Here is a 22,407-nt window from a genome sequence, read left to right as displayed (position 1 = left end):
CCATACAAAGAAAGGAAATTGCCACGTCTACTCCATGCCCCTCTGCCCATCAGGAGGACGAACTCCTGCAGGATCTGCCACCCCCCGCCCCCCGCCACATCAGCCAGTTCTGCCACCTGAACTGCGCGGAATCACCACTGGCAGTGGTGTTCCGGAGCCGATTGTTAAATTTTCAGAAATCCTGTGAGTCAGTTGTTAAATCATCAGTAGCTTGAAATTGGCCATCGTGGGAGTATTGATACTGCAGAAACCAGAAAACACTACAAACGAGGACTCCTCTCCCCGTTATCCTGAGAGCCCATTTACCTGTACACCACTGATCCTGGGACATTTTTTTAAATTGTTAGAAAACTTGGCAGGGGCTGTGACGGCTGGGTGCTGAGGGCCACATGGCACAGAAGTCCTGGCTCGTCAGAGTCCTCAGCCCTCGCGAACGAGAGCTGAGAATCACACAGAATGATCACCTTCCAGCTATAATCCCAAATTCATCAGAAAGGGCCGTCTGGCATGCTTACCTTGATATCTGTCACCAGCCAATGTCTCCAGAACTGAGCTTGGGGATTAGATCTGCTGGGGGCGTCTGGATCCACCATCACCAGGATGTAGGTTGCGTCCTGTAACACATTCACCAAAAAGAAATGTAGCATCATGGCTAGACTCCCGATAGGAAAACTACCGGGTGCAGACCCTCCTTTTACCTGTATTTCAGCAGAGAATGGCTGACCAACCCCTATAGTTTCCTACCCAGGTCATCCTGGTTCTCATGACATACTTCTTGTGTTACATGTTTATTCTCAGAGAAATGTAGTCTATTAAAAAGACAGCTCGATAATTTGGCTTTCTCTTTATGAAGAGGAATAAATCAAACAAGCGTATTTTCTAAGCACTGGAAGTCCCTAGCATCATGCAAGGTGCTGTGGAAGAAACAAAGAAACCTAAAACAGGGCTTCTGCTCTAAAGAGGATCACAGTATAGCTGGAGTGACTTATCCATTAATTCAGCAAATATAGGAGAGCCTACTCTGGGTCAGGAGCGGTACCAATTGCAAGGTATACTAGGATTCATTCATCCTTTCAATAAGAATTTACTGGACACCTACTATATGACTGATTATATAAATTTGAGATTACTTTACATACAGACGGTCCTAAATCTATAGAATAATGAGATTATTCATGGAGAGGTTAGACATGGAGAATAAAAGCGTTCTCATGACTGAACTCTAGAACAGGCTGACATTGAGAAAAGAGGAGAATCTAGCAATGGAGACTGTGAAGCCAGGAAGGTAAGTGGAACGCCTGAAGAGTAGGTATCACGAAAGCCAGGACAGGAAGAGTCTCAAGGAGGGAGTGGTCGGCTGTGTTGAACGCAGCCATAAGGTAGACATACATGTGGCAATATCATTTGACAACTTGGAGATCACTGTTATCTTGGCAAGACCAGTTTCTGTGGAGTAAAAAGGACTGAGGTTTGATTGAAACAGGTGGAGACGAGGAATTGGAGATAGTTATTACAGATGATTTTTTAGAAGTTTTGGTGTGAAGGATAGCTAAGACATGGACTGGTTGTTACTAGAGGGGAAGGAAGAGTCAATTTTTATTTTTATTCTTATTGTTTAACAGATGGATGTTCGTGGCCAATGGAAATGACCTAGTAGAAAAGGAGATATAAATGGAAGAGAGGAAAAGAGGGATCATTGCAAGAGCCGAGACTCTGGGAAGTGGGAGGGGACAGGATGCAGAGCAAAAGCTGATGGCCCAGACTTTGGTAGGGACAGAGGGTACAGGCTCAGATGCAAGGGAATTGGAAGAGGTAGTGGTGAGGAGTGAGGAAATTGTCTTCTGCTTGCTTCTATGTTCTCAGTGAATTAGAAGCAAGGTTATCAGTGGAAGAGGGATTATAGGATGTTTGGGGACAGAGAAGAAGGTGTGAAATAGTCATTTTGGAAAGTGAGAAACTGAATAAACCATAGGTATGTAGAAAGGTTACTGGGTAATATCGCATTCCACAGTTTTGCATTTTTTAACTGTTCAGGTGCAGGCATGGAAAAGAACCTACCAAGTTAAGTTGGGCTTAACTTGAATAGGGACTTAGACTGGTGAGTATGATGGAGGAGAAGGGCGTGAGAGTAAGAAGTGAACAAGAAAAATAGAGAAGAGTCCTGGGCATGGGGATTAATAAGATTGTCAGGAAGAACTTATAGTGAGAACAGAAGAACGACTCGGGTAGAACTCAGGAACTCAGAGCAGAAGGAACGGGAGACACTGAGGAGAAGAGAGTTAGTGGGAGAACCAGGGAGCATAGTGTCCTGGACACCAAGTGAAAGAAAGGTTCCAGGAAGGAGCGTGGATGGGGTCAGTATAACAAAGCCATCATAGAATAAGGACCATTGGCTTTAGCAACTGGGGCATCACTGGCAACTCTCCAAAGAAGAGTATTTTAGAGGAAGATACTGATTGTTGAATGTTGATGTTGAAATCCAAAAGAAGCAGTGAACCACATATCAGGTGCTATGAGAAATTAAATCAGAGAATATGAAGATAAGCCCAAGAAAATCTCCAAGAACTCAGAAGAAAAGAAAAGAACTCAGAAGAGAAGGATAAAGAGATGAAAATATTAGGGGAAAAGTAGGATTAAATCATAAATTGCCCATCTGTGTGTGCGTGTGAGTGTGTGTTTGCAATCCCAGTATAATCCCAGAGAGAGCAAAATTTTCTAATTGATACATCCAGGAATTGGTTCTAGCCAAAGCAATAAGAAAATAAAAAGAAACTAAGTGTAAATACTGTAAAAGATGAAATAAGACCATCTACCTTCTCTGTCTTTTAATTAATTAAAAAAATTTTTTTTGGTAAATGACATGATTGCTTGTGTGAGAAATCCTAAAGAAGCAGCTAGAAACAATTAGACTAATATTCAGTAAAGTGAGTTAGAAAATGCACACAAACTGAGTACTTTCCTACAGAATAATAACGGTCGGTTAAAATATATACTTTAAAAATGCCATTTATAATTGTAAGAAAATAATATAAAATACATAGAAATAAACTTGATGAAACATACAAGATTTATACAAAGAAAACAAAAACATTACTGATGTACATAAAAAGAAAACTTGAATAGATGAAGAAAGACATACTATGCTTTTAAACTGAAAAAATCATTTGCAAATATGTCAATAATCCTTTAATTAATTAGTTTATTTAAAACAATTCCAATCAAAACCCTAAATAGATTTGGTTTGGGAACTTCCTGGAATGATTCTAAAGCTCAGAATAAATGCAAAAAAAAAAAAAAAAAGTTAGCCAAGGCAATATTAAAAAAGATAAAATGGGGGATAATATTGATTTTTGTAGATATTAAAATATATTATAAAACTACAATAATTACAACAATGTGGTATTAACTAAGGCATAAATAAGTAAAGGAAGCAAAATAGAAAATCTAGAGAGAAACTCATGTTCTTAATATACTCGTAGGTGTATTTAGCATGTGATCAAATGATCATTAAATGTATGATATTTAATATAGTTATTTCAAATCAGTGAGGAAAGGATGGATTATTTTAAATACAATAATATAGGTGCTATTGAGACAGTTGATTCACCATGTGAAATAAATTTTAGTCTCTATTTCTCTCATACACCAAAAAACTTCCATATTTACATATGAAAATGAAAAAATTTTTAAAAACTGATTTAATAAAATTATAATAGATTAATATAGTAGAATACTCCATTAGAGTTAGATCTTTATATTTTAATATGGAAAAATACCCACAATATACTAGTAAGCGAAGTAAGTTGTAGAATAGTTTGTATGATATTATCTTAAATGTGCAGGAAAACTTTATATATCTCACTGTATATACATATATATTTACAGATTCATTTGCATATGTATAGAAAATGTCTGGAAAAGTACACACCAAACTGTTAACAGTAAATGGCATGAAGGAAAAGATTGATATATTTAACTAGATACAATTTTGTAACTTGTCTATGACAAAAAAAGCAAAATAAGATTCAAAACGACGAGCTGGGAGAAAATATTGACAAGACCTACAAAAAAGGGTTAATATCCTTAATATATAAAGTACTTTTTAAATCAATAAGAAAAAGACTAATAACCCAATGGAAAAATAGACAAGTAACACGAATAGACAGTTCATAAAATAAGAAATATAAAATGATCAATAAACGTATGAACAAATGTCCAGTTTCATTAGTAATTAAAGATATGCAAATTATAAAATAAAATCTCATTTTGGGCTATAAAACTGACAGATATTTTTTATGTTTATCCCTGGAGTTTTTAAGGTATGTAGAAACAATGGGTACGCTACCAAATCTTGCATAACATACAATCTTCCTGTCTTTGCTAACTAGACGAGAAGACCAAAAATGTGCATCATGCAGCCACTTTGTGCAAGGGCTGGGTCAGCATGGCACAGAGGCTCGTTCCCGGAGGTAGACCAGCATCCACCCCCTCTGTAACTCAGAGGTACCGGGCAGAGGGACTTTCGTGACGTAGAGGTGAACTCTAGAGGCTCTGAGACCCTCTCCCTCCACCTTGCTGTGTGAGGCGTCTGTGTGTGCCTGCCTTTCCCAGAGAGGAGTGGAAGCAGTCCGTGGATAGAATATGACAGGATGTCAGTGGACTGTCTCGAGTCCTCAGTAGTACTGAGCATAGTGTCATGAGAAGGTGAGACCTGTGTTAATCTTGTCTTTTGTTTTCTGATGCTTTTTGACATTTGGGGACTTGCTGACTCTTGGAGAGACTGCCAATTCCTAGAGATACCTAACACTCACCTGAGAGTGCACTCTTCAAATGCAAACCTACCAATCTGGAGCCTACACCCTATACCACCCCTGGTATCTGGAGCCTACACCCTATACCACCCCTGGTATCAGGCTGAGCCATTATCCCCCTGACACAATCATCCCAGGGCCAGGTACCAGACAACTAGCAGCAGCCCCTATGCCCCAGAGCCTACCAGAATTATTCAAACCAGCCAATCCTAAACCTGTCTACCCAGTTGATCCTGCCTTGCCCATCAATTCCCACAAAAAAAATCACAATAAAGACCATCACCTAGGCTTTCCCCTTGCTCCCTCTGCCTCCTGATCAACCCTGGTGCTTCCCTGTGTAGTCCTACAGGGCCTGCTGTGACTCCTGTTTCTAGGGACCTGTGAGTAGACACTTCTTCCTTCATGACTATCATTTCCTTCTGCGTGTCTTACCATATCGAATGAAACCCAACTCCAGGTACATTTTAGAACAGGGCCCTCGACTTCTTATATCTCAGATATCCATGCAGCCCATTTGAAGACCACAGGAACCTGGGGGGGTCTGGCATTGCATCTCTCTCGTTTTCTGATATGATTATGAGAGAGGCTTGTTGCCTACCACACTCACTTGCCCTGGAATGAAAGATTGAGATGACCTGAAGAGGTTAATGTTCATGGTCAACTTGAGTGTAGAGCCGTCTTCCAGGCAGTAGTTCTCACTCCTGCCTCAATATTGGAATCACACCAGGGGAGGTTTTCAGAGCTAGCAAGGCTGGACCCTTGATCTAAAGGGTCTGGAGTGGGGCCCAGGCATTGGTCTGATTTGGAAATTTCCCAGCTGACACTAATGTGGAGTTGTGGGTCAGACCTATAGTCCTAAAGTCTGGTTCCCCAAAGTCCTTGGCCAAATCCACCACTGATTGACACCCAGGTTTCTTTCCTCCTGTTTAATTCACTCTTAGGAAATAGTGTGTGTCCTCTACATACAAGGGACAGGCTTCCCCTCACCTCTTACGCCTGGGGCCCTGAAGATTAAGGGGCTCAGGCACCGAATCAAGAAGCTGAAGTCACAAACACAAATCGCCCTCTGCTCCCACTATTCATTATGATATTGGTTGGAATACAAATTTAGTCTATAGTGGGTTGGTTGTGTTTGAACCTCCCCCACAAAGTTCTGCATGGGAAATCTAGTTAAGAGCTTTCTTCCTGGGGGAGGTTGAGTATAACAGCTGTTCCTCACCAGGGCTGATGGTCCTGCCAGGATGCAGTCTAGTGTTGCCCCTTGAGCCTAAAGCCTTTCCTCCCTGAGGACCGACTCATATTTCAGGCTGGCATCCAGGACAGCCTTTCTCTCCGTAGCTGCTGAACAAGACACTTCCTGGGCTGTGTGGACAGAGGCCCCTCAACCCGGAGTCTGGGGCTCAGGTCCCACTTTGACACATTTGGGAAGAGGTGTCGTGTAGACACTATGGGTCTGGTATCCTTCCTCCTTGCCTTCCTCTACTATAGAGGCTGGAAAGCTACAAGACTGGATGTACCAGCCTCTCCTGAACCAAGGGGAGGCCATGTTCTGGCCAAGAAGATACCAGAGAAAGTCCCTAGGAAGGGTTCTCCTCCTGAATCAAAGACAAAGGCTCGCTAGGAGAAAACACTTGCTGCCTTTTGTCTCTTCACCCATTCTCCTTCTTCCTGCCTGGAATATGGCTGTGATGTTGGACCTGTAGCAGCCATCTTGGGGCCAAGAGGGGACAAGCATGAGGTTGAAGGCCTGTGTGCTAAGTATAATGAAGTAGAAAGATGGAAAGAACCCGGGTCCTCGAGCTGCTGAATCTGCCCAGGATGGCCAGCCCCTAGACTTGCGGTTGCATGAAACAAGCCAGCAAAACGTCCCTCCCTCCCTCGAGACGCAATGCATTCAAGTACAGCTCAGTTCGAAAGGGCGATGTCTCATGGGAACCAAAAACTGCCCCTGAAGACCCACACTCGTTCCTGTTCTTTCTTCGACAACTGCATAGAACAAGTCCTGTTCTTCTTGCACGTGGCAGTCTCTCAGACACTGGAAAGCAGTTATCAGGGCCTCACAGTTACCATTTGTTCAGGCTAAAGGTCCCATTTCGTCGACTTGTTCAGCTACGTGGGGCAACATCTTACACTCTTGCCTATACACAGATGCCCTTGCATGGTTCACAAACCAGTGAGGAAGACAGATACATAAACAGCGCCAGTACAGTGTGACACACAAAGGGCTATAGGGTCACAGGTGACGAACAAAACACACCTGCGCAGAGTGGGGGTGGCGGTGGGAGGCTTAGGTCCTCAGAGGGAAGGTGGTAGTCAATGAGAAAAATAAAGGATGATTCGGTAAGAGCCAGATGTGGTTGTCGGAGGGGGCAGGTGATGTGGGTCTGAGTCAGTTGAGGCCATAATTTGATGGGGCCAGAGTCACATGGCTGAGAACAAGGGGCCACTGTAGGAAATATCCTCTAAACAGAGATTCTTCTGATGGAAAACTCACGGCTCTGAAGGATCAGAGAATCTGTCTGAGGCAATACACTTGAGTGACGTGGTTCCTACCCAGTCACTGTGCAGCCTTGGGCAAGTGGCCTGAGCTCTCTGGGCCTCAGATGCATTATCTATGAAAACAGAGATTATAATCGTCACCGTGCTTTTCTCTTAGATTGCTGCGCCGCCTACGCGAGTTAATAAATGGCTCAGAATAGTGCCCGGCACGTGATAAGTGATCATTAAATGCCACTCATTGTGAGCAAGTGAAAGGCTTCTCTGGGATTTAAAACCACATCCTTTGTCTTCCAATTCCACCCTCTTCTCCCTGCACAGAAGGGCAGACACAGGTCAGGAGGCAGAGGGACAGATCTGGGCTTGACTTTTCTTTACAGCAGTACGGTGGTATTGGTTTCGTGTGGCAAATTCCTCCATACCTAGGTCTCTGGACACTTGTGTAATTTAAAACGTACATACTACAAAGATGTACTTATTGGCAACATGTTCCATCTCTGAATCCAAAGTGCCTTCTGCCACTGTGCTGCCCAGGCCTCTGGGGATGATAGTCCCTCCACAGCATCTGCCCGCTCAAGATGCCTGGGGGAAGGAATGCTCTTGCCTGGCTCCGGCGGGCTCTGGCTATGCGCCAAGCGGACGCAGGTGGGCAATAAGTGGTGAGTTCAAATCCTGCTGAGTTCATTGTACTCTACCCGTGTTCCAAAGCCCACACCCCGCCCCTCTGGCCCACTGCAACTTTTCTGTCTTAATAAAGCTGAGGGACTTGTCTAAATTTCAAAGCCTCATACACAGCCAAGCAGGCAGCAGAAATCATTGCATGTCAGGTGAGGCATGGAGATATTATCCGTTCTGCATGGGAGTGGGGAGAAGAGGAAAGTGGAGGGAGGGAAAGGAAAAGGAGAGCTCATAGCAACATAGCGCGTGGATCCTTCCTTTAACCTAATTAGTTATCAGACAAATAACTAACTAGCTCTAAAAGCTATGTTCATGACCACTTCACTTGCCAGTTCTTCCTTTGACTCATCTATTTCTATGAATGGCATGAATGTTTTGTCAGCTCTCAAATTCAAAATATGAAATCAGTCAAAAGATGATTTCCAAGTGTAGGGTCTCTCTAGAACCCATTCTCACCTTTCCTCATTCTCTCTGACTCCCTTGGGGGAGGTCTCAACTGGCTCTTGCCTCTACTATTTCAACAGCCTCCCAACTTGCCTTCTGACCTCTTGACAACTCCCTATTCATTTTGCTGGCTTCTGTTAGAGTCACCTAGTGGGGTCTTGGAAAACCAATTCTTCAGAAAACAAAGAAAGGAAGAGGGAAGGAAGGGAAGGAGGAAGGAAGGAAACAAGGAAGGAAGGAAAGAAGTCCTGATCTACAGCACTTGCTCATTTCCATGGGTGAATTTCACAGCCAAGCTACCAACATGAGGTCACAGAATTGGAGCTGAGAAGAGAAGCACAGAATTGGCTCTAGCAAGCACACAACTGCCCAGTCATCTTCCCAAGGAACAGCCCGCCGCAGACTTAGGACTTAAACATAAACTTCGTACCCTGGCGTTGGAGGCCTTCTGTCGCTCACTGTCAGTCAGCCTACCGGCGGATTCCCCCCACGGCCCCACACGCATCCATGCAGACTGGGGACAACTCCGACAACCTCCAGTGTGATTCTTCTTTCCCCACCTTTGTGCCCACCGGCAAATCCATCCCATTCTTCAAGACACATCTCAAATGCCACCCATCTCCTCTATGAAGACTTTTGCTGAGCTCCTTGAACCAGATCAGCTGTCCTTGCTTTTGGAACCCCAGTAGCATTTCATTTGTACCTTCGCTGGGGCACTTATCACGGTCTGCTATGTATCTGGTTATACATGGGCTTCTCTTGGTCCTTCTTATTAGAAAATAATTTTCTTGAAGGTAGGGTCTATTATTTCTTTGTTGTTCCTGAAGTGCCTGGCATATGTTCTTGCACACAGTAGGCGCTTAAGAAATATTTGTTAAAATAAATGTACCCATCACCTCTGTCAGGATAAGACATGGTTTTCATTTTGTGTTCTGGAAGGCGGAAGAGACTTCTGGTCCCAGAGCTGGACTGGCCCTGTGTATTGCTGGCCCCCAATGCTGTGTCACTTGCCACGGAGCCTTGCCTTTGTCCTTCTGGACCTTGGCCTGGGGGACCTGAAGCCTCTGGCTCCTGAGCCAGGTCTCTCACTCTCCACTGCCTCCCAGGAAGTCAAAACCAGCCCCGCTGGACCTAACGCTTCCTCCCCAGAGCACGGATGTAAAGCACTGTTGGGTTGGCTGCTGTCTAGGGCCAGCGTTTGCCTGGAAGCTAAACCTGGGCCTCAGCCAGCCCAGGAAGCTTGGCATTTGAACCAGAGCTAAGGCAATTCTGCCAGGCCTGTGGCTTGGCCTCCTCTGCTCTCGGCTTGAGCCGCGGCAGTCGCCAAGGCCCCTAGTGTGAAGGAATTTGAGTTCTAACTTTAGGTGGCTACGTGGCTGATGGCTGTGTTTGTGAATATCTCATTCCTACTTTGGTTGCCCAGCTGGTGGGAACAGAACGGGTAGTCATGGGACTGTCATCATGTGCTGTCCAGGTTAACATGTAGCATTTCTATTACTATTAACAGACTTTCTGCTCCTCACTCCATCTGTTCTCTGAAATAATTGCAGTTGTACAGACCATGCCTTCGCTACAGGCAAGCTCTGGGGAAGAGGATAGTGCTTTTATGAGAAAAAAAAAGTGTTAAAAAATAACAGCAAACATGAGAAGAGAGTGGGAATGAAGCTAACAGCAGGTTTCCAATTTCTTTCAGATTCCGGCCTGTAAAGGTGGCGTGTTCACACTTGTTTGGGGTGACCAAGCTCAGCCAGATGGGGGTGAATGGTTGGGCCGGTGGCTCAGCCTATGGAGGTGGTGTTGGTCACCGAGGTTTTTGGCCCCTGGTGAGTTGGGTGGACCCATGATCGAGCTACCCAACACAGAGATTCTGAGAAGGATGGGGCCCTTAGGAAGAGACAGAGGCATTTTATGTGGCATGGCACATCCTGCTGGAAAGACCTAGATGCTAACAAGGCCTGGAGGAAATGCTGGGGAAACAAGAAGGCCTGGGGGTAGGTGGAGCTTTGAGCTAAATGACTGGTTCTGTCTGGGCTTCTGATTCTCCACACACACAGGATGGGAGGGGATCACCTCAGTGACCTTCTGTCTTGAAAGGCTATTAGGAAAATAAATGGGTTCCAACAAAATATTAACAATTCTTCTGATGGAGGGTGAAGAGAATGTAGGACAATTAAGACTTGGTATGTGAAACACAATAACTATTAAAAGCACAATACAAATGCTTGTGGATCTGAAGCACTCTGATCTGTAAGCACTGGGTGTGTGGTTTCCATCTTTTCATGGGGTGCTAAACAAGGCATAATTATAATGACCTGATGGGTCTTTGTTTTGGGGCCTTCCTTCCCGTTACCCAGCTTGTCCATGTGAGGGGCCCAATTCTGAGTATCACATCTCATCCTATGAAACTGAAAATGGTGGCTTTGCCCGCCCCCCAAAACACACACACACAGACACACACACACACACACACACACACACACACACACACACACAGAGGAATGGTCAAGAAAGAAGCTCTTAGGCCCTCTGTTCTGTTGCCCTTTGAGGGGGAGGAAGTAGGATTTCTGTAAAGTACAATCATGCCTCCTTAATCTGTGACAGTTCTTTGAGGGGGTAAATAAATTAGTTGGAAGGAAAATTGTATTTAGGCTTTCAAAAGCTTTTGACAAGGTTACTTTCAAAATTAAGGACTTTTGGTGCCAAATATTTTGTCATTGATAGGGAACAGATTAGAGATAGCAACAAACAAAGCCACAAAAGGATCTCTTTCTCTGTTCACTTCTAAATCAAATTCTTTTGGGGCTCCATTTTAGGTCTTTCATTCTAGCCCTTTATATAGATTATATGGGAGAGGAAGTGTGCAAGGAAACCCTAGGTAATCAGATGATGGGGGGATTCTTTGGGAGGTGGAAATGCCCCCCAATGGGGAGAAATCCAGGCTGATTCTGAGAGGCTGTGTGAGAGCACAGAGGTGGGCACATGAGCTCCTGGGCAGGCCTGTGCCAGGCCAGGCCCTGGCAGAAAGAATCCTGAGTACTTCTGGGAGGTCAACTCGGGCAAGGATATCACGATCTCTACAGAATGTCCCCTAAAGATACCTGTCCAAGGGGTCCCTGTGACCCAGAAGGACAACAGAAGGTTGGGCCTAACACCCATGGAAACACCCATGAATGAGCATGCTTCACTTGCGTACAACCGTCATATGCTTACTTGGAGGCACTGTCCTCAGTTTAGACAGCTGTAGAGGGGCCGCTAAAATGGTCAAATACAAGGAAGGGGAGAAAGAGAGGGAGAGGCCAGATGAGGACAGGAGGAGGAGATAAAGAATTATCAAAGTCTTTCAAATCACTCAGAGTACAGATGTTCAAACACAGTCTTAGTCATCAAATTCTGGAAGGTGGAACTAGAGGGAGCTCTTGGCACTTGAAAAGGAAGCGGTTAGTACAGACAAAAGGAAGTGCTAACATACACAGTGGGTGGTTAACACATCTACTGCATTACCCAAGAGGTGAGACAGGTTGAAAATACAAATTGCTCTTTTACAGTTTTGGAGAAACCTGTGGGGTATTGATTGCTCAATGGCTTCTGCGCTAGACTGTGACTTTTAGGAGGTGACCCTGAAGGCCTGATACATAGCAGTAAGGAGAATTTAGGCCATTAAAAGTCCCTGGGTGCAGTGACCAGAGGCAGCACTGGTTGGTTTTGAGCCAAACTAAGGTCCGTTTTGATTCAGGATGCCAATTCTGATATTCTTCTTGGGCTGAAGGAGGTAAAAAATATTACACATATATTCTGAGAGTGAATATGGTTTATAAAAAGGAATTCCTGGTTCCTATAATTATACGAGCTCTGCCTTTCGGGGTCGCGAGGCAGAACCTGAAAAATCTGAGGGTTGAGTATGTGGAGCCTTTGAAGCTATTATAAGAAAGTGGAAGGAGCATGTGTCTGTCACCAGGCCAGGACCCCAATAGCCCTCCAGAGCCACAGGAAGTGTGGGCATTCCTATTGCCATGAGGAGCAGGGCCTGCTTCATGGGCCCGTGACCTGTGTGGCACTTACAAGGGCAATGCTTGGTTTAATGCTCTGCTGTTTCCATCTTGACGTTCTTGATAATGTTTCAACCAGGGGTTCTGCATTTTTATTTTGGACTGGGCCCCACGAATTACGAAGCTGGACCTCGTTAGGAGCTATTTGGCTTACATAATAATGGGGGAGGTATCAAAAGAAGGCCAAAGAAGAACAATCGAGGCAGCTGGATCCAAATGACACCAGGAAGTGGAACGTGTGTAGAATGGACAGTTTCCTAGGCAACTAGTTGCTCGATCTAAGTGTCACACAAATGCTTTGCTAAAAACATTTCTTACTGGCAGGGAATAAAACAAGAGCAATTAGGTCTAGGAGAACCTGGGGGCATATCTGACGTTGTTCAATGACCTGCTGTATGGCCAATCCATGAACAGAATCATCCAGAAAAGAGAAAAACATAGGTCTTCCTGGGCCTGGTCTCAAGTGGGTGTTTTGGGATTGAATGGTAGCCTTCTCGTTTTCCTGGCCTCACCCCCAGACATGCATGTTTTTTAGAAACATTCTTAAGTAATGACTTTAGCTTATAATAAGGGTCCTGAGCTCTCTGGGGAGCTTGAAGAGCCTAGATTCTGAATCAGAGGTGAGGATGCTATTATGAAAGAAAAGAAAGAGACACTCGTGTGTGCCCTAGGCTAGGCTGTGCCTCTTCACTCCTCTCATTTCTCCTATCGCCAGTTTGAAACAATATTTCCAACAATCACTTCACTCCCGGGGGCCCTGGCTTCTCCATCTTCAGAACAAGTAACCTCAAATCCTCCTTAGAAAGTACAAAGGTGCTGATTCTTGGCAGAAATGTGGTTGAGCAAAAAAATATATATATACTACAGAAATAGTTAACTTTTGTGTTCATGTTGTCTCAGAAATAATAAGAGAAGAAAAACCATGACAAAGACCCAGATTCTCCACAGACATTTACGCATCTAAAGACTGACATTTTTCAGCAGAGAGAAAAGGAAGTTGCTGTAAATTATGATGAGGTCATGCCACAAGGAAATCCCAAATCATAAGGCTTTTCATGGTTAGAAAATTTCAAGTATCTCAATAAAGTTTCACATACTTTCCCCCTCCATTTTCACATAACTTATTCTACTTTCTTTTTTCTTTTCCATTTAGAAAATTAACACTGATGGGGATAATGGGGCATCTGGGTGTTGAGAGAGTGAGAGAGCGAGCTTTCTATCCAAAGGATTTTAGAGGTAGGCCCCCAACCCACTCACAAGGGAGCTGCCTTGCCCTCAGTAGGAGGCCGGTGTATCTCTGCTCTCAACTTGGATCCTTAGTTGATTGGACCGTGGTAGATACTTGACGTAGGGCAGGCCATCCACAAACAAGCCAGTGTATGCCCTGGCACAAGAAAAGCTGGGCTGGACCCATCCTATTCTGCCCTCAGCACTTTGAACCAGGCCCATTAGTAGGGGGTGGTCGAAGTCAGGGTTCAAGCTAGTCAAAGTCATATGTGGGTGAGACTCATGAGGAATGAGGGAGTTGTCCTGGGGCCCCATGTTCGTATGGAACCCCTGTATATAATTAAATTTGATTATTTTTCTCCTGTTAACCTGTCTTCTGTCATTTGAATTATTCTACTAGCCAGAGAACTAAGAAGAGAAAGGGGAAATTTTCTCTTCCCTCATAGGAGCCAGAATGACCAGAGTCCAAGGGTGAGGACAGCAGCACAGAGGGAATTCTGTCCCCAGGACGACCTGGGACCTGTCGGCCTTCCAATCCTTGTCTGGTCCTCACAAATGCCCCCCATAAGCCTTCTTTTTCTTGAAGGGTAGAAGTAGGCTCTTCGGTGGAAGGGACGTGGCCTGAAGGAGGACATTCTAAGAGTCAGCATTGAGCAGACACAGAACGAGCTGCTTGGGAGTGGGGGTGGGGGTGGAGGAGGAGAGTAAGTTCACCACATGGTGGGGGTGTTGTGAGGGAAACCATGGGCCCCCAACATCCTGCTAGCCTACAAGTCTATGTGTATTGGACGGCTGGTCTCTTCTGTATCTGGCTTTATGGTCTATTGGGGAAAATGCTTTGCCATCCTTAAGTTTGAGAATCCAAGCTAATTATCATGGTTATTCCCACCGGATTCATCCTGCCCTCATGCCCCGTAAGGCACCTCTCACTCCCCCGCCCCCACCCCAACCCCTCATCAGGCATCATTTCTTTAGGTGTCTGCCTGTCTTCTTTAGGTGTCTGACCAGCCCATGGGCTCCTCTGGGCAAGCTGCTCAGTTATCCTCTGGACCTAGCACAATGTCTGGTCAGGCATGGAATGAACGCACAAATAGACACATGAACGAGTGATGTGGTCAGCAAGGCCTGGTACGCATGGGCTCCCTGAGCCTCTCTTCCTGCTTGTTTGGGTTGGGCTTTCTCTGGGGGATGACTTGGGCCACAGAGGTTGGAAGAGGGAGGAGCACGTAGAAAAGGGTAAAAACACCGGGAGGAATGTCCTTTGAGTTGGGTTCGATGGCCTTCTCCTACACGAACCTCCACCCTTGTGTCGGTCCTAGGGACACCGTTTTCCTCTCCGTGTCCCCAGAATGTCATTCCCCCAACCCCTGCACACGCACACACTCACAGATCAAGGTGTCTGCTCCCTCCCACAGCCGCTAGCCCCTCAAAAGCACCGGAAGAGGCAGCATACGTAGAAGCAGATTGGTTTAGCAGGAGGTGAATCTGGTCCCCTCAGTCATACAAACATGGCTGTCCTCGTCACCCCATCCTGAGAAGTCCTGTCTTGCCCTCCACCCCACCCAAGCCCACCTGATTTGACCATTAAAGCAGTGGTACCTGAAGTCACCTCGCTGCCATTCTCACAGCCCTCTTTCTCTGGGACAGGAGAGCCTGGAATAGCAGAGTGCCCAGGTCTATATCCACCAAGGCCAGACAAGGGGCATGGCACCAGTCCTAAAACATCCCAACTCTGCTCCTGGGGGTTCCTGTTCCCTGCCCATCTCTACCGAGACCTGCGCATGGTCTACACCAGGCAGTTGCAGAAAGAAGATGTGAAGGAAACAAGCCATTAACATACAGCGTGTTTGCTCAGCTTTAGCTTTGGGCTCAGGCCGAGTACAGACAGTGCCTGTGGGCTGCGACGGAAAGTAGCAGAGACAACATCTAGAAGGGTGTCTCGGTGAACTCAGCCTCAAGATCTAAGCAGCATGGTTTTTATCCCCATGAGTGGTGGCCATCTCCATTCCCTATGACTCAAGTCATGGAATTTTCTTTACAACATTCCTTGACTACGGGAAAGGCAGGTTGGGCCCATCCCTGTTGCGGCAGAGAGAAAGAAAGTCTGTTCAAAGGCCTACCCTAGGGAAACAAGGCTCAGAGCTAGGGTATGGGGTGAGGGGCGGTGCTTCTGCTTTGGAGATCTCTACGTTTTAAGCATATCTTTGGAAAAGAGTCCTCCCTTCCCCACCTCTCTGGTCCCTTGAAATCCTCATTTCTTAGAGGTTTTACAGGGCCTGTCTGGCAGGAACAACAGAAAACTGCTGTGCGGTGAGAGAAGCCTCCCTCCCTGAGGGAGATGGGACCCAGTTCTAGCTCTGGTTTGGTCACTAAATAGCTGGATAATTTTGGGTCTCCTCACTGGAGAAAGGAGGGGTCGGATGAGGCGATAGGCCATGTCCTCTCTGCTTCTCTCAGGCTTCCCCTTTAAGTGGGTGCAAGAGCAGAGGCACCAGCCCCAGAAAGCATGTCTGAGGGATGGCAACTTCCCGCCCCTGGCCCTTTCCTCGTGGGGAAGGCAACCTCCACCACTGTCCTTCCGTCATGGTGACACCCCCCCCAGAACACCATCCGGGAACACTGTGAGAGAGGAGGAAACCAGATGAATGCCTGCATTCTACATGGAGAAACACTCAGGGTCCCCCTGAGCACCCTGCTCTGTACCACCCCCAGACCCCAAAAATGCACCAGGGGAGATGCCGGGGTCAGAGGTGGCTGTAGAGAACACGGGCACCTGACACTGCCACTCTCACAGGGGTAGTTGCTGAACTCTGATCCAAACACCTCGAAAGTAACTTTAAATGCCTAAACATTTTAAAAGAAACCGTACAACACAGGCTTTGAATTTTTTTCCCCCAGTGCTAAAGCTCTCTCTCTCTCTCTCTCTCTCTCTCTCTCTCTCTGTTACTTTCTCTTTTGGGGGGAATTCAAAAGCCGTTTTATGCCTCATTACCTGCACACTGTGAGAGATGTCTGTCGGTCCATGTGCTGTAAATACCTTAAATCATGCTTCATTAAGAATATCTATGGTGCTATTAAAGAGCTATAATAGACAACGAGTTAACAGATGATTAAAGATGAATTCCATTTGTGTCAGTCACCAGCTAGAGAGAGACGAGAGGCAGTAAGTTCTCAACTCATTATCCAACGAAGTACAGCTTTCCCGGCCCCCACCCCGTCCGGGGTCTGTGAGGAGTGGGAAGGCAGGGGCGGGCTATCTGCCTGCCTGCAGTGGAGAATGGGCCGAGGGATGGTGGAGGGGGCTGGACCAGGGGAAGATGAGCAGGTGGGATCAGCCGGGGGAAATGGAGAGGGAATCCTGTGGGGACTCAGAGAAGGGGAACTGTATGTATGTGTGTGTGCGTGTGTGTGTGCGTGTGTGTGTGTGTGTGTGCGCTCACTCCCATGCACGTATGTCAGGAGCTGTGCTTACTGTCTGACAGTGCTGTCAGCTCTGCCTGCCTGTTTCTATGCACGTAGTCAAATTCCACGTGGAGCCATGAGAAACAGATCAATCTTGAGCGCCTGGTCGCCAGAGAAAAAGAGGCAAATGGAAAGGAGGAGATGGGGTCCCAAACACAGAGACACTGAATTTTTGGTAGTAGTCATGGCAGGTAGAAAGGAAGGCGCAATGTCTTTTCCTCAGGTGTGCATTCAGGGAAGAAAAGATGAGCGTTACCAAGAAGCAAAGGGGTTTGGCCGAAACGGTGGGCCTGGTGGGGGAGTGGAATAGCTTCCCTTTGAAAGGCAAAAGTGCTCTGTCTGGTCTCTGATCTCTTTTAGACGCTGTCAGAAACATTTCACCACCCCTTCATCTTCATAGAATCCGCTGCCAGAGATCTGGAAAGCACCTTAATTCCCGGTCAGGGCTTAGGACCATTGGACTTCAGGGGACCATGTGGACTTCATGGGGAAGATTATCATTAGAAATAAAGAGGGGCACACAAGGCAGTTCTAATTGGTGGCTTCAACATTCTCTACATATATATTACATTGTTTCTTATCCATCATTTAGAAGAAGATTGGAATTATTCTCCCACGTTGCACTTGGAGAAGCTGAGGCACTGAGTAAAAACAGTTTATAGCTGTTGGTTGGTTAATAGATATGGTCTTGAACCTTTAAGGCATATTCCTGGCCTTGTGGAGACCAGAGGCATTGAAGACATGGTCCTTGCTCTTCAGGCCCTTTACCGTGTAGCTGTGAAGGTGGAAATGCCACTGTGTGGGCAGGGGGAAGACAAGCTACCAACCTGAGGTCGATCAGAGGGCAGCAAGATGGGGTGGGAGACGTGCCTCTTGCAATCAGCAGCTGTGGTGGAATGTGGGTGGTGCTCGTGCTAATGGTAACACACCAGTTCTTCTTGGCATCTTCTGACCCAGACGGTGTTTCCATGCCCACTGCCAAGTGATACTGGCTCTGTCAGCAACACTGATATGTGGCATTATGCTATTCATGTCCCCAGTGCTGCTGTCATGCTCTCTGACATCCTGTGTGTCACCTGCCATGCTGTCTGGAACGTACTACTTGGCCTGAGGTGTTACTACAAGTCTTCCCTCTTCGTATCAACTCTTTATGCAAAAAATATACTTTTGAAAGATGTCAAAATCCAGTGCTTCTGATTCCTTTCACATGGAGCCTGGTGTCTGTGGCTTCAGTCTGTCTTCTGTTGCCATGGGATGCAATCAGCTTGTGGGTGGGGCTGGGAAAGGGAACCTGAGCGTCCTCTGAGAAGGAGATGGCCCACGTGGCCAACTGATAAATGCTGGATGGAGAGCAATAGAGAGTGGGTTAGGGTGGGGGCAGTGGGCCCAGAGGGACGTGGTCTGACCTGGTGCTTTACATTTCACCAAGTACTTCACAAGTATTGACTCATTGGATCCCCCAGAAACCCTCGGAGAGAAGAAGGTATTATTATTATGACCCCCTTTTTAAGAAAGAGAGATCTATGGCTCAGAAAGGATAAGTGGTGGCTGCAAGGACATGGGCCAGTGAGCTGGGGTTATTGCTCTCCTTACTCCAGGAGCTATAGACAGCCAGGGCGACTGTAGACAGATGTAGCCTAGTGCATACTGGTCGGCATTCCCAATGAGACAAACACGACAAAACAGACTGCCCAGCAGTGGGAAGGGGCTGGAGCCGGAATTGGGAAAGGAACCAAGCCAGGGCCTCCGGATGGGAGTGAACCTGTCTGCTGGAAAAACTATGAAGACGGGGAAGAAAGTTGTGTTCAAATAGCCAGGAAGATGTGCGAGGTGAGTCAAAAGCTATGATTTGGCCGTGGGCTGGGGGCTGCCTTTTTAACAAAGGGACTCAAAGGGGCTCCTCTTGGTCTGAAAAAGAGCACATCTTCATTGCAAGTGTGTGTGTGTGTGTGTGTGTGTGTGTGTGTGTGTGTGTGTGTGTGTGTGAGACGTTAGAAAGAGCAAGGGCTATGGGCCCAGATCTGAATGTGGAGTCTGACATTGACGACGTGTAGCCCTACAAGTTCTTCATGTGTATCATAGAGGTACTAACACCTTCCTCCCCGTGTGGTTTGAAGATGACGTGAAACAGGGATGTATGGAGCTACGTCAAGCGCATAGGCGCAAAATTGCTGCATGCATCCAGTGCCTCCAACAGCCACAGGGACCTCTGGGGAGGGGCAGCAGGAAGGGGCCTCTGCGGGTTTCCTCTCCTTGTAATGGGGATCCAAGATTAAAAAGGAGTTGGAATAGACTCGGGTTCAGATTCCACCGGCTTCATGCCATGTCCCACTTCCAGGAAAAGAAACGGGTGTGTTGGAAACAGAAAACAGACTCAGAAGGCATCTTGGGCATCCAACAGTTCTTAGGAAACGGCATTTGGGCAAGCATCACTGAATCAGCAACGCTTGGACCGGGTTTCCACTGATAGCTTCACAAGCTGAAGAGCGAGAGGCTGGAGGCCTGGGAAGGCAACTCCGGGGGGACAATGCCAAACGCATCTTGCCCTGTGTGACAGTCTCTACTTCCTCCCTGCCATCCCCATCTGGTCTGCAAGGTGCCTCTAAGTTTAACATGAGGGACTCCATCCACCAAGACCACTGGGCTTTCTGAGGCAGTAGCACCCAGGCTGGGAGTCCAAGCATCTGGCCTGCGTTCCAGCCACACTGGTGACTGGGTCAACAAATGCCCTTTATTCATGACTTCGTTTTCTAGTTTCTTCTGAATTAATTTTTTAATTCAGAAGAAATTCTGAATTAATTCTCTTCAAGGAAGTGCTTTGGGATCCTCAGTGAAATGCACTAAGATAGACTCCCTGGGAGTTTAGAATTAGATGCTGAGACCGAAAATCAGCTGGTATACTGTCCAGAAGAGAAAACAGGCTCAGGAAGGTTAAATGACTTGCCCAAGGCCACACAGCTAGGACACTCCAATGCTCTCCCAGGCGTCAAGCACTGCACGTCAGAGTTAGTTCTGAAGCTGGTAACAAACTGAAACATCGTCTCTTTTCTTGAAAACTCCTCTCTTTCTCGCTTGTTGGAAATTCATCAGTCATAGCTGTCAGAAAAGGAGGATACTACACAGCTCCCCAGAAAGCACAAGCGAGGGTTGGGGGGAAGGTAGAACGCACATCATCTCTGATAATTGAATCTCGGTGCAGAGAGACAGCTGGGCACGCCGCAATTCAGTTAAGTGGAAAATGCCATTTCCGTATTGTTAGAAGCCTTCTCGATCCAAGGCTCTGATCATTTACTCCAAGAGCCTGGTGGTCTCGTGCATCTGACCCCAGCTCCCAGCTGAGCCACAGGCCAGCTGGGATCAGCCGCATGGGGCAGGGAAAGAAATTAATTTTCACTCCCCGGGGACCACAATTGGTAGCTCAGCAGCCAAGGATTACAGATTTGGAGACAATAGAGCACAGTCCTACCGGGGAAGTTATTGAACTCCCAAAAGCCACTGGTGGAGATGAGAAAAAGAGGCGAGGGGTGGGCAGGGTGGGCGGGGGACAGGAGGCACTGAAACAGACCTTACTGATAATCCCATCACTGACACTTAATGGACATCTCTGGCTGGAGGTTTTGCCACTTACTGATTTCTCTTCCACATGTTTAATTTCAAACCCCTGCCCTCCACCTCCAAAGCAGCAACCCTTAGAAAGTAAAAGAGTCGTTTCTTTCTTCTTTTTCCCCCTACCTGTTGCTCTGAGGCAAAAAATTGCTTTTGTGAAATGACCTGCTCTGGTTAAAGGAACGAATCTTGTGGGTTCCCTCCTTCGAAGGAGCACAAACCTCCCAATTTCTTCTTGGAACCCATGTAAAAAGGAGCAAGTGGTGGGCTACGTTCTGTCCGAGCCCACACTTTCTAGTAGTTGGTAAATGAACAGCAGTTAAAAACACAGCACAACAACGCCCAACCAGAAAGAGCCTAGAAAAATCTGTTTCCCAACACAAAGTTGGTTCCAGCAGAGTCTTTTGTGAGTGTGAAGAAAATATGAATTATGGTTCCTGGCCATGCAAAGTCCTCACTAAAAAGAAAAAAAAAAAAAAGGAAGAAAGAAAGAAAGAAAATGCTACATCTGTTTCCATTTCACTCGCTCACATGTTTAAATACATCGATGAGGCATCCGTCTAAATTTACCAGGTCCTAAGCAATTAACAATTAAAAAAAAATTAAAGAGACTAAGAGATGATGACAACGTTTTTGAAAAATGCAAAAGGCTAAGATGCGCCCGTTAATGTGTTCGTTTCTACTGTGCTGCCTTCCTCGGCAATCGCTTAGGCTTACGCTTAGGTGAAAAGTGGAGTGAGGCCTCAGAAGAAAGCACAGGGCATCATTAGTGCAGTGAGATCCCTGTCTCAGCCCACAGCAATTACATCCTGAGAAGCCTGTAGGCTGCGAGATGCTTTCATTACCAGGGGAGTAACGTGGAGTAACGGGTTGCTCACCTTTAGCCCCCACCTTGGGCTAACACAAGCATTTTCCGCAGTCAGGATTCCAGCTTCATTTAAGTCTGTAATTGCTTTGATTTCGGTATGTGTGGAACATGGAGGGATTTCATGACGAAGAATTATATTAGTCAATAGGTTTGCTACTTTGATGAATCACCAGTCAGCTCTCATTTCAGTCTTTCTCACACTGGTCCGAGCCAGTGCAACAGATTTCTTTTTTGCATCTATGGGGATCAGTGAACTGCCCCTTCCAGACCACCTGTTCAGGGCTAATTAGTCTCTCTGGGTCACAGAGATGAAATCTGGGATGAAACCGGTGGGTGCTAAGAGGGAGTGTTATTCCTGTTACCATCCTAAAGGGGGTCGGTGCTAGCCATGGGATCGATTGCAAATTCCTTACATTTATTTACAGCTTTTAACTTTTCAAATTCCTTAACGTCTATCAGCTCAAGGTCCTTGACGTAGATAGGCAGGTACCCTTCTCCCCAGAGAGAGGGCTGCCCGCCTCCAGTCCTGTGTTCTTTCAATTCTACAACTCGCCTCACAATAAATTCCTTCCATAGGAGGAAACCCAATATGGCTCTGGGCTCGGTTCCTCCATTTCCCCCTGGAGGCTCAGCCACCCTTTGGGCTAAATGAGTGCCGGCCTGGATCCATGGATGGTTCTTATCGTGATGGTTCTTGTCTTGTCAGGGAGAAAATAGAGAAACAGTCCCTCTGGACCTCAGGAGGGCTGGGGTTCCACAGATGAACAGA

At 46.4% G+C, this 22,407-nt stretch overlaps 1 protein-coding gene across 3 annotated transcripts in view; it reads right to left on the bottom strand.

Annotated features, from left to right (window-relative positions):
* PEBP4 (phosphatidylethanolamine binding protein 4) overlaps positions 1–22,407 on the bottom strand; it is a 211,442-nt gene that overhangs the window by 94,929 nt on the left and 94,106 nt on the right. For all 3 annotated transcript variants that reach the window (XM_081075908.1, XM_081075910.1, XM_081075909.1), the window contains exon 4: positions 516–614. In XM_081075908.1, coding sequence (XP_080932034.1) covers positions 516–614 — 99 coding nt within the window. The remainder of the gene's footprint in view (positions 1–515; positions 615–22,407) is intronic.

This window comes from Rhinolophus hipposideros, assembly GCF_964194185.1.
Source record: "Rhinolophus hipposideros genome assembly, chromosome: 16".
Taxonomy (NCBI): domain Eukaryota; kingdom Metazoa; phylum Chordata; class Mammalia; order Chiroptera; family Rhinolophidae; genus Rhinolophus; species Rhinolophus hipposideros.
This window is presented reverse-complemented; position numbering and strand designations above follow the sequence as displayed.